The 16,532-nt window shown below is 38.0% G+C and overlaps 1 protein-coding gene across 1 annotated transcript in view; it reads right to left on the bottom strand.

The window, feature by feature from the left end:
- Positions 1 to 3,208: 3,208 nt before the first annotated feature.
- The window catches only part of ccnd3 (cyclin D3), a 35,974-nt gene continuing 22,650 nt past the window's right edge, over positions 3,209 to 16,532 (bottom strand). Inside the window, exon 5 of the mRNA XM_048553130.2 lies at positions 3,209 to 13,772. Coding sequence (XP_048409087.1) covers positions 13,617 to 13,772 — 156 coding nt within the window. The 3' untranslated portion in view covers positions 3,209 to 13,616. The remainder of the gene's footprint in view (positions 13,773 to 16,532) is intronic.

Below are 16,532 nucleotides of genomic sequence, written 5' to 3' on the forward strand. Positions count from 1 at the left end.
CTTCCTCTTGGCAAGAGATTCAACTTCTTTAGTAAACCACATTTCCTCGCTCAATCACTTCCTCCCTGCCTGACAGGTGCACACTTATCAAGGGCACGCAGTAGCTGTTCCTTGAACAAGCTCTACATTTCAATTGTGCCCAGCCCCTACAGTTTCCTTCCACATCCAATGCATCCTAAATCTTGCCTAATCACCTCATAATTGCCTTTCCCCAGTTATAACTCTTGCCCTGTGGTATGTACCTATCCCTTTCCATCACTAAAGTAAACAGAACTGAACTGTGGTCACTATCACTAAAGTGCTCATCTACCTCCAATTCTAACACCAGCGTGGTTCATTACCTGGTACCAAATCCAATGTGGCCTCACGTCTTGTTGGCCTATCTGCATTGTATGTCAGGAAACCCTCCTGCACACGTTGAACAAAAACTGACCCATCTAATGTAGTATAGCATCTCCAGTCAATATTTGAAAAGTTAAAGTCCCCCGTAACAACTACCCTGTTACTTTCGCTCCTATCCAGAAACATCTTTGCAATCCTTTCCTCTACATCTCTGGAACTTTTCAGAAGCCTGTAGAAAATTTTCAACAGGGTGACCTCCTTTCCTGTTTCTAACCTCAGCAGATGAGTCCTCATCATTTCTGCTACTGTAATACTGTCCTTGACTAACAATGCCACAGCTCCACCTCTTTTACCACCTTCCCTGATCTTACTGAAACATCTAAGCCCTGGAACATGCAACAACCATTCCTGTCCCTGCTCTATCCATGTTTCTGAAATGGCCACAACATTGAAATCCCAGGTACCAACCCATGCTGTAAGTTCACCCATTCTGTCCTTTGACTTAGTATTCAGTTTTATCTGTGAAGCAGTGGTACATTATAATGGGAAACGTGATAGAAAAGTAGGGATATTTCACAGTTATATAGAGTATCAATGAAACTTCATCTAGAGTTTTGGTGTTCTTATTTTCTGATTAGAAAAGGTCATGCTTACATTATCAGTTCAGAGAAGGCCGAGTTGACTGATCCCCGTGCTGACAGGATTTACTTTGAGGAAACGTTGTGCAGATTGAGTCTGTATCCTTTGGGGTTTGGAAGAATGAGAGGTGATTTTAATAAAAATATTAGTGGGGGGTATTGACATGGCAGATGCTGAAAGTCTTTCCCCTCGCTGGAGGGACTAGTACCAAAGGGGTTGTAGTTCACGAGTTAGGAGGTGTCCCATTTATGATTTGTTTTCTCCTACACCCCCCCACCCCCCCCACCCCAATCCAAGAGTTGAGAGTCTGTGGAACTCCCTTCCTTTAAAAGCAACGGAGACAGGATGAATAAGTATTTTTAAGTGCTCAGCAAAAGGAGGCCCTTCACTCACACAGGAATCAAAAAGTGAAAGCAGAGTTAGGAAAATGGAGTTGAGACCACATACAGCCAGAATCTTATGAAATAGCTGACCAGGGGCCAAGACCCTAATGGCCTAATCCTATACCTAACTCATGTTTAGATAACAAGGTGTAGAGATGGATGAACACAGCAGGTCAAACAGTATCAGAGGAGCCGGAAGGCTGATGTTTCGGGCCTAGACCCCTCTTCAGAAAAATTTTTCTGAGGAAGGTTCTAGGCCCGAAATTTCAACCTTCTTGCTCCTCTGTTACTGCTTGGCCTGCTGCGTTCATCCAGCTCCATAGCTTGTTATCTTAGATTCTCCAGCATCTGCAGTTCCTACAAGCATGAGTTGGGAGAGATGGTAAGTTTTTCTAAATTAAAGGCCAGCAATACAGAATACCAAATTGTCTCTTTTAATTATTCATCCCTCCCGAAGCTTCTGCACTCATTTTGACAAATAGGGACATCACAATACCTTAATCACTGAAACTTGAGTTTAATAATATGGCTTCTTTGTAAAACTTAAATGTCTTGGTTTGACAATGAATACATTGCACTGTTTTGCAGTTGCTGTCCCACTTTGGAGTTGAGGAATTTTGAAGTCTCATGGAATTCCTGAATGACAAAGTTGGCTTGGCGTAAAATTCTATTACTCACAAGATATACTAAAATCACGAGCACTTCAAGTAATATCTAAGCAGAGTGAAAAAGGCACTTCACTTGTAGTGTAAGGTAGTGAATACATTTGGACATCAATGCATCAGCCAACTTAGAAATAGATATCATTTCAATTTTACATTGATCCCTTGAGTTACAGATCTTCATTGCTATGCCATAAGGAGGAAACCTGCCCCAGCAGAGGAAAGTGCGTGAGTTATTATTGGCACGAGTGTTCTTTATGAAGAGTACGGTTATGATGATCGAGAATTGGCTTTCCAGCTTGCTTTCATAGGCGAGAATAGCTCTAATGTGACACATTAAGTGAAAAAGTGGCAAGGTTTTGGACCCTCAAACAAAACTGCATGCTATACTACAACTCATATTTCCACAACAGTCCATTTTTGGCTTCATGGTTTAAAATCTTCTGATACCATTATGTTACATGCTTATCATTAAAATGGCAGGATGATGCTTTAGTGACAGGTTGCATACAGTAATTAAGAATTGCACTCTCAATAGCAGAATACTTCTGCATGTATTTTATATATATATTTTATATATATAAGCACAGTGTAACAAGACATGTTGATTAAAAGGTAAACATTGCATAAATTATCTCCCAGAAATTTAAAAATAACTTCCATTTTAATTAAAAATTAAACTGTAATGCTCACTATTGGTCTTATCCAAATCTATATTGAATGCATAAGCCTCTTAACTGAGGTTAATTTATTCATGCTCAGGTTTGTTTCAAATTCAGTGTGTTGTTGATTAAATGGTTGATTTGGTCAATGCCAGTGTGCAAATCTAAGCTACCAATGAAATACTGTGCTCAGCTTCCTTCTGTGTTTTGATGTTCTATTGAACCAACCAGTGTTTGCAATTCTTCCTTCTATGAAGGGTATTACTTGTTGAAATCTGTTTGCAGTCTGGCTTAAGCCACATTGTTGAAAAATAGGCACATACTTAGTACTAAGTATACTGAACCTGATGTATTACGGATGTATGTATCCAGAGATGCGTGGGAGGTGTAATGCAGTGAAGAGACACCTTGACTGAAACCCAAGTCTATAAAGTGTGAAGCGATGAGTGACCTGATGTCTCACTTCAGTTTCTTAAACAATCAGTTTCAAAATCGAAACAAAATACCAGCACACACTCAGTTTGGAAAAACTGCATTTATTGTTCAGCGCCACTGCCTATGTCTCAAAAAGATCATACATTGGAATCATGCAGTCAACTAGGGACATGAGCACATATTCAACTCTTCACAGTATTTTGCTCGAGCTTTGATTACATCTTTAGGTTTATCAATGTTAGTTGAAAGCCAAATAAACGCCAACTCTTCAAAATATACCCATTACCTCTGGTAACAGGAGAAAATTTCAAATTGAAATTAACAAGAGGATATTGTATGAATGTTACATTTAAAATAAAATTGATTTCTTCAGTAGGAAGAGTTATTTCACAGGAGTGCAATAAGCATTTTGGCAAAATCACTTGGTAGTTTCCAGACTTTAGGTGGTGAGATGGGAATGTTAACTAGATTCTAGTCTTGGAAAGGATTTAACACGCACATTTGTGCAGAAACAGAAATTTTGCATACATGTCCACAACCTAGGGGGACTACTGCAGAGAAAGAATTGTGAAACTGATGGCTTAACACCCTTATCTGTGATGCAGCCAAGCCGAACAACTTAAGAAAGGGCTCTGATGTAACCAAATTGGGACACTACAACATCAAAAATAGCAACAGGCCTCTAAGTCAAAAAATCTTTTTCCTCTCTGCAGATTTCGTTTTGATTTGCATACCCAATCAGCAACCAGATTTTTGGTAATTAAAAAATCTAGTTATGAAGATAACACTGTGAAGAGAACAAAGCAAAATCTTACTCAAAGATGTGGTATTCATAAAAACCTAAAGCATTCGATAATGAACAAAAAATACATTTTTTCATTTGAGTATAGGTGACAAAATATGAATAAAGGACTGAAGCATTATAACCATGACAGTGTCAAAAATTAAATCAAACATAAAACTAAATGAATGAAAAATTAAAAACAGAGTTAAGATCTTTATCACACACCATTGCTATAAACACGAGGGAGAATTAGCAATTAAAGAGTTCATACCCAATGCGTTCTCTATAGTCTGACGAATTTGATAGCCTCTCTCAATTCTGCTTTACCTCCTGAAATGTTTCCATTGCTAAATCAGCAATAGGAGGAAGCATTTCAAGCCATTTGGCACTTCAATGACCTTCATTAAACTACTTACTTAAGAAGAAAGGCCTCACACTGCTCAATACCCAGGTTAGATAAAGCTGTCACTTCAGATAGTTCGGCAACAAACATTTGACTAATGAACAATTATGGAGCCCCAATTCACTGGGAAAATACATTGTTTCTTATTCATTGCATTGTTCAAAGTGCCACAAGAATGAAATGTTCACAAAAGCGTTGCTGTACTTGGAGGCAACAGGTCTAAAACAAAACTTTCACAGCGAAGAACAAAGTCTAAACACATACATAAATCAAAATTTTGAGACAATAACATAATGGCCCGTCAAACCCCCAGCACACAATGCGTTTCTCATTCAGGGTGGCAAATGGCAATTAGAATTAAACTACATCTTGTGTTTGAAATGACACTGCTGCAACACAGGACTTAAAATCAACAATTTTGCAATATAGATTCAGCAATTTTTTAATGGTACCCCAGAATATTTATTCTTTCCATTGCTTAACGCTTATGCGGAGAACTGCGCCTAACCTCTTCTCAGGTTAGATACAGTATATATTAGAAACCATCATCAGAGCAGAGAACAAGATGATCTTGAAGGAGATTTTAATAGAATTCTATCTCCGTGAAGTGTGTACATTTCATGTTAAAAGCCCAGAGTGCCTGTGGTGGTGTAATTTTAACTGTCCCCACCCTACTCCTTGCCAGATAAGCAGCCAATCAAATTAATATCTGAGGGTGGGATCAGCAGTTGCTGTGGGTTGACAAGAAAACTTTCAGATGGGTCTAACAATGGACTCCTTGCACTGGAATTTGCAGAGCCAAACTGCTGGTTGGCTGAGGGAACAGTTGCCTTCCTGCCTTCTCAACCAAAAAAACCCAGCTCATTGGCTAATGTCATGGGATAGTCTGCCTACTTCACAACTTATGGAATGTACGATTAAAAATGCTCCTGTCAGGAGGCAATTTACTATGGGCATTACAACCAAATCTAGTCAAATTTCGCTTAATGCAGCAGACCATTTTTTTTCTCTGCTGAATGCAGAGGCCCTGATCATGCAGTTGGCTGGCACTGTCAATGTAATATTAATGCTTCAGTCCTGCATAAAGTTACTGAGTATATTTTCCCATAGATAATCTTAAGTAATAATTAAACTATTTTAAAAGAAGAAAATTTCAAATATTCACACTTTGTTTCTGCTCTAGCTTGCCCCAGTCCTGCTACATACAGAAACCCTCCTTTAGTCAAGATGATAAATCTGGTGATTCTGGTTAAGTTGCTTTATTATTGTTGCAGAAGTTAGTCTATGATCTGCTAAAGGAGGCTCTCTTGTAGCAGGTTGTTTGGGTTGTATCTGTGGTCTGCCATACGTCCACCTAACAGCTTGGTGGTATATTAATTAAACTCATCTAAGCTGCCCTAGGCAGACAGAACTGATACATGCATTCTTTTAACTCCTGTACTGGTTGGACAGCCACTGTCAGACTTTAATTGCAACTTACTTAAATTCATCATGTTTTTTGCTGTAGCTTTCTAGACTTACATGTGATTGTAATAAGTGTTTAAGATTACAAAGGAGAGGAAGTTACTGCAGTGATAATAACACATTTAAGGCATTTACATTAGGATGGCCACGTATACTTGGAGAATAAGTCAATACACAAACAAAAACACTATAAAACTCCAACTTCCTTGTATCACAAAATGTCTCTGCACCAAAATTCATACTTTTTTGTCTGGTGTCCACAAATATGTTTCTGTCCTTTCTCTTAAGTTATTGCTTCAATTCTGTAGCTCTGGAATTTTATTGGAAAGACTCTCACAAGCTGTAAATTTGTCTCCTGCTTCAACAATACCACTTTTGTTGCCATCTTGGATTAAGCGGTTAAGTCATGAGTGAAATGCCTCAGTGCTGGGAAAGCCAGCCAAACAAAGGGTAGACAAGGCCTACGATTAGGGAGGCATTGGTATGGTGCTGCATTTGGTCTTCAGACGCATTCCGCTGAAGCTAAAAGGTAGATACAACCCACAGATAAGATGACCATCCCTATTGGTCACATCATAAAGAGGGAAATGAATTTCCAGCTTTATATTCAAGAATACACAATAGGCAGATTAAATTCCAGGCGTAACTACTTTCAAGCACTCACTGCCATAACTTGAAGCTACAATTATTATCGTCCTCCTGTTAACTATTGTATAATTTCCTTTTGTCACAACTTGTAAAACCATTTTGGCACACTGCTTCTTGTGCTTTCAAGTTTTGACAAGCAGTGGAAAAAAAAAAGTAATTTATTCTTGCATGGTACTGTGATAAAGAATTAGACCATAGTATTTAATGACATGACTCAAAATATTCTGCTATGTATACCCAAAACAGACTTCTTAATGCTAATCAGATAATGTACTGTTAAAAATAGCAAAAATATTACGAAATGCGATGATGCTTACACACCGAAATCATAAAATATGCCAGATACTACTTAATGTAAGCACAGCACATGCAGTGTCCTCTTTTGGTAGTATATTGTAAACTGGATGATTATTCAGGTTTCATTTCAGTTACACAGTTACTACTCAACTAAAACAACTCAAATTTTAAAGGTGGCTCATTGGATGACAAAGTGATAACAAAAATAAGGGAATATTCATTAAGACTTAATCTAATCCCACCCTCAATTTTATACCATTGACTCTCATACGACCAGGTTTCCACAAGTATCAACCACCTTCTTATGCCTTATCCAACTATGTATCCTTTTATTTACACAATTTGGCAACAAGTGTTAGCAAAGTATTTAATGAAGGGAAGGATGCCACAGCTGAGCTCAATTCTATTCTCACCCAACCCAATGCATGTGGCATTTCTCAGCAGGAGCAAGTGAGAACAGGAATGCTAGTCATTTTTCCCCACAGCGGGAAATATGGCAGAAGCAAACCATTAAAATAACCCTATTGCCACCAGTACCTTAACCCTCGACTAACTTTGTTCAGTTCCACCAACGAAGGGTTTATCAACTGGACGTTTTACCTACATAATGCACAACAACTTACAGACACATGATGCAAGCATCCATGGAAAACATTATAGTGGACTTTTAAGTATTTTCAAAAACCAAAAGTTCAAATCACTAACATTTATTTTCTCAATGTTCAGAAACACAAGTCAGAGTTATATAAATTAATTCTGAACAATTGTCATTCCACAGCAATTGATCAAAGCTTTTGGTTTATCTAAGAGTCAGTGAAATGGTATGAGAACGTTACTTCTAAACACACAATTCCAGCTTCAAGAACCATCCAACCATTTGCTAAGAACTTTGGTTAAGGTGGTGTCATTTTTGGACCTGTTATCTTTCAATCTGTTTTCACTTACAAAGCATTGTAATCTTCCCTAAACTTACACGACGACACTTTTTATGCTGTGGTAGGAATTCACTCTATACAGTCTTAAAAGAAACCATCTGCAAAGCTTGCTGTAATATGTTCAGGATATTTTTGATAGTTCACAAAAATTTTAACATTAAAGCGTACCTGCATAATGAAACTGGTGGCTCCAAATGTGGAAAAACACTCTACCAAACAGATGCCCACAAACCGTTAGTCATATTCCTTATCTTACCAAGAAAACACCTGCGCCGATTCCTGTCCCAAGAAAGGGCTTTAGACAAGATTTACAGCATTATGTAATTGTGATCTTTAAAAACTTGCAAAGAGCAGGTGGGGTACCATAGAGACTGTTTAGTAACCTGAGATACTGTAAGTGGAACATCTGCAGATAGCAAAGGCAACTGCATGAAGTCAAATTTACATAAGTATTTGAATTAATATTCTTATATAATTCCATTCCACTTTTGTGTTTTTAACATAAGCAGCAAAACAAAAGTTGTGACTTCTAAAAAAATCACCTAAGACAACGATACATAACCAACTGGACTAGTTCTAGTTGATCTCGGACCTTCAAACATATGCAAGGAACAGCACATCAGAAACTGTGTTCAATACAGACCATATGCCCTCTCACCAATAATTAATGAATGTGGGAGTTATATCAACATTTACCATATTGAGAACACCAAAGATAATTATAGATCTACCTCAAGGTCTTACTGTACAGACACTACTGATCTTCCTCTTCTGAAAACTACTGCAGCATTCAACATCATTTTGAAAACACAACAGGTTTGATAATTTAAGTATGGCAATTTTAATAGGTTTAAACTATATCCTTGAGAGACCAAGATAGACATTTCACTGTCTCTTGAACCAACAGATACTTTCAGCTGTTTGTACAATCCTGTATATAAAATAATCATAGCAGCAAGATTTATTAACAACAACTAAAAAATGTAAAACATTGGCCCTTTTAGCAGCGCAAAAAAAAAGGAAAAAAAAATCTTATTCTGTTAAACTTGTTCAGATTGTTCAAACTTGGCCTCCTGCAGGCAAGGTCACAGGTTCCAATGTCATGAGCCAGAGATTGCTTTAGTTGCTGAATTTTGATAGTATTCCTTAAATTACCACTTTTTAAAATCAGCTTCAAGTTTTTTTTTGATGTCAACAACCCACTTCACAAACAGAACAATACACTACGTATGCAATAGTAAAGATAACATAATAAAAGTGCTCCAAAATTGAAAAGAAAAAAATGAAGAAATACATGACTTTTTTTTTAAAAATTGAAAATGCATGGGCCTCAGAAATTGTGAAACCATCAGCTTTGTCCCCTTTGCATTTCATCATTTGTGTCTGACAAGTTTGGTATGGCACAAATATTTCAGCATTGCTGAGGAAAAACAAAGCTTTGTTGAACCTTTTCATTTTGCACTGATCAGGGTAATTAAAAGAAATTAACATTAAGGTAAAATGGCATTTATGTTGTAGCAAAGTGCTGACTGGTTGGCAAGTGGACTCCTGATCAGTAGAGGCATTGTCACAGAGAATGTACCAGTCAGATGATGACTGGCAGCTAACTGCCTAGTTATGTTTAAATTTCAAACCAACAGGGCAACTGACTGGTCAATTGCCTTGAGAAATTAACCAGATAACGGCTAAAATGTCTGAAAATTACTGAAGAGCTTCCACATTGCTGTCTAATTTGCTAACGTTTTTACTGTAAATCAGAAAACTTAGGTCACTCAGCAGACCTGGACTGTTGTTTGATCAATCTATCTAGAATTGATAGCATTTGACACCAGTCAAAGCTATCAAAATATGAGCGATTAACTCCGCCCGCCCCCCCACCCAGAACATACGCAATCTTCACAGAACAGACGGATTAAAATGCACTACTGCTTCTGAGACAGTTTGCCAACATTACATTTTTGAGTACACATTGAGCAGAGACGGGTGTCAGGGGGGAAAGGTTCCAGTGCCACAAGCACATTCAAAATCACACACTGTACTACCCAAATACAGAAACCAGGCAAGCAATAGATTGCACTGGTTAAAAGTAGCATCTTAATGGTGACAAGCTGACAAATCTAATATTTCCAATCACAGGTTATTTGAACATAGCTCAACAACTTAAAACGAGCTGCCATGTAGCCGATGTAGGGCTGCAACTTTACCGTCTCTGCCATGGAGAGAATACACCATCTTTTCCATTCAACTTGGATCCAAAACAATTTCTGAAGCAGCATGCAACAGGATAAGAAATGACAGGCTCATCATCTTGGCTGTCACCGCAGCAGGTGCACAACCCATTTGAAACAATTATCTAATAAAAATGGCACCTACAGAGGAGGGAGGCAACATTAATTTTTAAGTTTATCGCATATAGTTCCTTTAAAAAGGGACTGCACCTTTTTTCAAAAGCAAAAGTTTCATGTAAAACAGGAATATCAGTAGGATAGAAATAAAAATCCATCCTTACATGCAGCTTGTAGCAGGAGGAAATATTCAGACATTGTACAAGTATAATTCAGAAGAGATACAACATCCTACTTTGCCTGCTCTTTGAATAATTGTTTGGAATGTGGAGGATGAAGGAGTTAAAGGGATACAATTAAGAATCAAGTGGATTAAATGTTAGTATAAGCAATTTCACACAATCTAGTTTCTGCTGAAAGATAATTTTCCATGGTAACACAGGCCCTTAAACTCTCAGTTAATATCTGGCTGTATGCACGACAAAAGCAAGAAGGTACTTCAATTCTCCTGTTAAAACCTCTGTTGTTCTTTGGGAAACTATGGATCACCTACATGATGAGCAAATATTGCAGCGCTCACAATTAAAAATTGGCAAACAAGAACTTTTACTAATTGAGCAAACAAAGAATGTGTAATTACAAAGCAGAATTAGGAAAAATAAAAGATACCAAATCATTAAATATAAATCATTACTGTGATCAATGACTAACAAACACTTAAATGTTTTGTTGAGTCTGGAACATTTTATCCAAGCATCATATGCTTTCTAAAGTAGAGTTCAGCATTGTCAAACTATACCTCCAGATAAGATACTACAGTAGGTAATGGCCAGAAACCTCAAAGGCATTGCTTAAAACTAGCGCAGAAAAGATCAGATGAAACTAAAAAATGCCAAACTTGCTCATCACTGTCTCATATCACTTAAGAACATCAAGGCACACAACTTCCTTGGTGTATACTGCGTCCATTCTGGGATCCCTACAGTAAAAAAGCTTGTTAAAAGGATAGCTACGAAGGTCAAATCTGGAGGTTGTTCAATAAAACAAAAACATTTTCACTAGTTGCTCAGTCAGTAAGGGGGCAGAAGCTAAAAGCTTAGTTTCCAAAATAGAAAAGGTTAGGATTTCTTTTGTAGAAGTTTGTTTAGAATTCTACCAACAAAAAATATATAATGGAAACAGAATCAGTACATTTTGAATAGCAATTTAGGTAATCATTTGAAGAAAAACTTAAGGAAATGGCAGGCAGCTCTTCTGCAGGCTACACAAACCCAATTTTACCTTGTACTTATGTGAATTGATTTTGGATATTTTTCTGTCCAAGGGGTTACATATAAATGCAAATTGTTGGGCTAATGGCTGCCTCCTTTAGCTGCCAAATTCTATGATACTACTATCGGCTCCACAAACGTAACCAGTCACGAAAAACAATCCAAAGATTTTTGTCTCAAGGGGACTCTATTCTTGAGCAACTGATCCTGGCCTATTAGATTTGTGTTTTTTCATACTGCTACACACATACATGCGCACATCTAAATTAATTTTATGTACTGTACTTCTGATGATCGGAAATGCAAATTAGCTTTAATATACAAATTGAAATAATTATCTATAAACAATGTACAGTGGAACTGCATCCCACTCCTGCTCATCAATAATCTCCTGCAAACGGCTAAATACGCAAAGCATACAACTGCCTCCAAAAATGAGGAGGGGAATTTCATCAGGAATGGCTTGATGTGACTTGCGCTGACCAGTACTTGTCCTTTCACTTGACATATTTATACAAGGTAGAAATCACTCAAAGCTGAACTGCAGGTAATTAGCTGCTACACACCCTTTGGCCACTACGCTGCAACTGCGCCTACACTATTTAGTGCGTTTATCTACAGGAATATTCAAGTACATTATTAACTCTGAGCTAACCCATGTCTACTCATTAAGCAAGTGAGGCTTCACAGAGTTTGTTCTTTTCATGATGCGGCATCGTAGCTTTGTTTGCTTACTAGAATGCAGGCAATTCTTGAGGGTGCGGTTCAACAAATTTCATCAATTCATCTGCAATATACAACCCTATGTCCCTCATTCATCCTCCGCTCTCCTCCTCAGAGGGCTTGACACAGGTTGGTATTACCATTTGCAAATGGCTAAATAATCTCTGTCCCAACTAACACTTCCTAGAACATCACTGTAGATGAAAAATTGCACTGAGTAATTCTTGATCTACAGAGAAAAAAAATTGTGGCTATGTGCACCCCATTGTCAAGCTAATGTTTTAACAACTCAGCATAAGTGATGTTACCATAATAATGTGGGTGGGTCTGCTTCAAAACAAGTATTGACAAGTCTACTGTAATCTTTACAATAATTAAGTTTTAAAATAGATTTTAAATGATATTTGAACTGTAAAACTTTGAGAAGTATGTAAAGATTGTCGAGGACTTCACAGCCCTCTCCGATGCCCTTTGTTTATTTGCCAACATTTCTCATGTCTGTAATGTCGTGTAAAGGTAACTAAATATATTTCATTAGATATAAAGCAGTTGGTACATATTCTACTATCAAGAAACCAGCACTCCATTTATATGCATGTGTGCAAGCATATATAATATATATATATATTTTTAAATAAGGGCTGCACCAGTTTCAAAACTTCCAGCAGAAACATTTTGAATAAAGAATTTGAACCAACATTATCCCTATTGCCTCAGTTTTCAATTTCATGCCCACTTGGAGAAACAAATCTAGTTTCCTGTTACAGCCCTATTTTAAATATATTATATACAATTAGATCCTCGTACATCACTGTGCAAAGCAGAATTGAAGCCTGATACTGGTACATCACAATGTCAAGCAAAATGTCCCAAATGAGAGATTCCTATAGAACAAATAAGGTGTGCTAATCTATATAGTATAGAATTCTCTCCTACACTGTGCAAAACAGTCAAAGTCTGTTAAATGGGTCATTACAACATAAACTAGAAATGTCCCATTTATCAGATTGTCTCCATTAAGCAAAATACCAATACTGATTTAAATATAGTGAATGATATGATGCTGAGTGATCGCCTCATTAAATGAAAGTCCATGTTAGTTTTAAGTTTTTTCTTTCAGGCAACAGGTATAAAAATAGCACTTTTAAAAAAAAATCAAGGGATGAACTCCAGTTTAGAGACAATCTTCATTTGTCCATTAACTTTTGCTTTTTGTCTCAGAGGGAGAGAGAGGGAGAGAGAAATATGCTGGATGTTATCAAACTTTGACTAGTACCAATAAGTTAAAAGTCAAATAATGGCTTTAAAAACAAGTACCTAGCACACTTTGAGCAATGTTTTTGGGAAGGCACTAAAAAATAAAATTTAGAAACCAGACCCCTGAATATTTATCATAATCTGCCAACCTTTCAATTTGGAGCTATATTCATGTTGGCTTGTCAACAAATCACAATCAAGGTTTCAGCTGTAGGGTGGAAGAATTTCACAAGATGATAATCACCGTTATGTTTCACGTAATTTCAAGGGTGCCTTTCAGTGTTTTCACCCTACATGATGTACAGAATTAGGGTCTTTTTTGTATGTACGATAAATGAATGTCTTTTCTTCTATCAAATGGCATTAAGTAGTACTAAAAGAGCATTAGATGGAGTTGCAGTTTCCTCACAAACTGCGTGTGGATGATCACAGGTTGACATCCCTTACGTCTGTAGGAGTGCTGATTTGGTCTGGTTCATGTACAGTTTTAGAGGACATGTTTTGCTCTTGCTGTTGCTGAGACTGTTTTAAGCTCTCTGCCAGGGCAGCTTCAATCTGTTCTTGGCAAGCCTTCAGGCAGTCCTGGTATAAAAAACAGTGACATTAAATGAACAGGTAAATGAGATCATGCATACATCAAAGAAAATAAAACTCAGATAGATCAGTCTCACTGAGCTGGCGAGAGCAAGGTGACAGACTAATAGACTAGTTCCTTCAATGTGCTCTTCCAATATCTATCCCTTGACTCACATTACTGAATGCATTAAGTTGGTCATTATCACATTGTTTGGTGGGTGCTTTCTGCGCACAAACTGACTGTAAAGTTTGAAATGAAAACATAAGTGCAAGGGAAACAAAGTCTGGCAGCACCTGTGGAGAATGAGTTAATGTGTCAATTAACACGTTTTTTGGGGAACAGGTCTGAAGAGTCATACTACACTTAGAACGTTAACTCGGCTTCTCTCTACAGATACTGCCAGACCTGCTGAGTTTCTCTGGCACTTTTTGTTTTTATTTCAGATTTCCAGAATTCACAGTATTTTGCTTTTATTTGAGGCTGTAGATTTGCTCGCCGAGCCGGTGGGTTTCGTCACCCTGCTAGGTAACATAGTCAGTGTGCCCCCAGTGAAGTGTTGGTGTTCTGTACCACTTGCTATTTATATGCCTCGGTTGGCTGGGGTGGTTGACATTACTTCTGATTCCGTTTTTCAGTGGTTTTTATGTTTCAATGTGTTTATTGATGGAGCTCCAGTTGGAATGCCAGGCATCCAGGAATTCCCTGGCATGTCTCTTTTTGGCTCGTGCTGTTACGGATGTGTTGTCCCAGACTGGGATATACAAACCACAAACTCAGAACTGGAAATAATACCAACCATCCCAGCAAACCGAGGCATATCAATAACAAGCAGGACGGAACACCAACACTTCACCGGAGGCGCGGTGATGACATTACCTAGCAGGGTGACAGAACATTTGCAACCAAACACACCAGCTCAGCAGGCAAGTCTACCGCCTCACCTACAACCCGAGGTACAAATCTTCTCCAAAAAAAAAACAAAATGCTTTTTATTTATCTGTAAAAAGTTTGCTACAAGACAACAGGAACAACATTTCAACAGTATTTCAGTGGCTGTAAAGAGGTTGTTGTCCACCTCCTTGTGAAGCATGCCTTTGCAAAGGCGTGGACAGAGATGCAGTACCTCTTGTCAAGGTGCATCCTGACAAACTCTAACACAGTGTTTTGTGCTCTGCAGCTATTCACACGGATGCATACAGAGCCAAACTAACTACTCCCGGAAGACCCAATGTGATGAGTGACATTCTTTGGTCTGCCCAAGACTTACTGGTTTTCTAACGCAAGGAGCTGTCCTTAGCAGAATTTCAGATTAGCACATTCCAAAGTTTTGCGACTATGTGCTGAGGAACACACTAAATCTTGGGGTGGCTTCCATGAAGATGGCAGCAAGGTTGCTGCCAAAAACACTTCTGCCGTAGTCGACGGAGGGACTAGAAATTACAGAACCCCTCAGGAAGTTAGCCTTACAAAAAAAGTGTTATAAATCGAAGTACTGAAAGTGGGCACCACAGAGTGAAACATGTTGAATGAAGAACTCCATATATATGACATTTAATTCCAATGTGAAATGTTTTGCCCTCAGGTTGAATATCTGACACGGAACGTACTTTGTAAATATTAAGACAGTTACAATTGAATAGAGTGGAACACGTTGGATTTACTGCAAATACTGCAGTTTTCAAGTTGAACTGTCTTTGTAACATTTTTGTTTGTAAATTTTATGAATAAAGTATAATTTCGGAAAAGGCCGAAGGGTCTTTAGGATATCCTGAGGGTGGGAAAATTGCTACTTAAGTGCGAGACTTTCTTCTCATTAAAATGTCGCCATGGTACTTACGGCAGCATTTAATCTTTTTATGACTGATTGAAAGGGCAAGTATCTAAAATTCGTGTTTTCTGTCTGAATTCCTCCTTGTCCCAATAAGAAGTTAGAAATCCCAAAATCAAACTGAAATTTCACTGTTATAAAGTTATTCAAAATCAATTATCTTTTATCTTTGAAGTGAGACAATGTGTAACTAGATTTGATTGCCCACTTCACACAGACTAAAGTGTTCCAAAACACACAGTGCCAACAGACAAATCCAGTTCAGAAGTGAACTTCTGTTGATGAATTACTAACGCCTCAGGTCTAGCTGCAATGTCAGTGTTTAAAATTAGACAAACCGGGAATACTTAAAGTGCAGTGAAAACTACTGATAATGTAAATACTTAAAGCAGGCAATTCATGCTTCAGGTGTGGACATTGTGCTCTTCACTGGGAGAAGCTGAGATGGGTGAGCACCTACATGATAGAACACAAGTTGAGAATAGAACAGATTACTATCCTAGTTAAGTTTCACTTGCACTGGCCCTTGTCCTTCATGTAAGGGGTGGGGTTTATCTAAAATTTTCCTGATACTTCCATCCACATGTGCAAATCACCTCATCCCTTAAATGAGGAATGAGCCTTGATTCTCTCATTGGATGCAGTAGTTTCATCCACGTGTGTGCGATCAAGCTGAGTGAACAAAGAAACAAAAAATTTGGGATCAAAGCATTTTGTCCGGATTAAATACACATCAACCCTATAGCAGCAACGAAGCCTTCGCGACATCGGGTTTGAAACATGATCACGGACAGTTTCCCATTTCTTCATTCACCTCTTTTTGACCTGGACCCTACAAATGAGCATCCACCTTGGACAGGTCAGCTGGCATTGTAAAAGGTTTTAATCTCTCCGTCTTCCTCCCTCTCCTCTCTCAGATCTGACACTTTCATCCTAC

This window comes from Stegostoma tigrinum, chromosome 21 (assembly GCF_030684315.1).
Source record: "Stegostoma tigrinum isolate sSteTig4 chromosome 21, sSteTig4.hap1, whole genome shotgun sequence".
In the NCBI taxonomy this organism is placed as follows: Eukaryota; Metazoa; Chordata; class Chondrichthyes; order Orectolobiformes; family Stegostomatidae; genus Stegostoma; species Stegostoma tigrinum.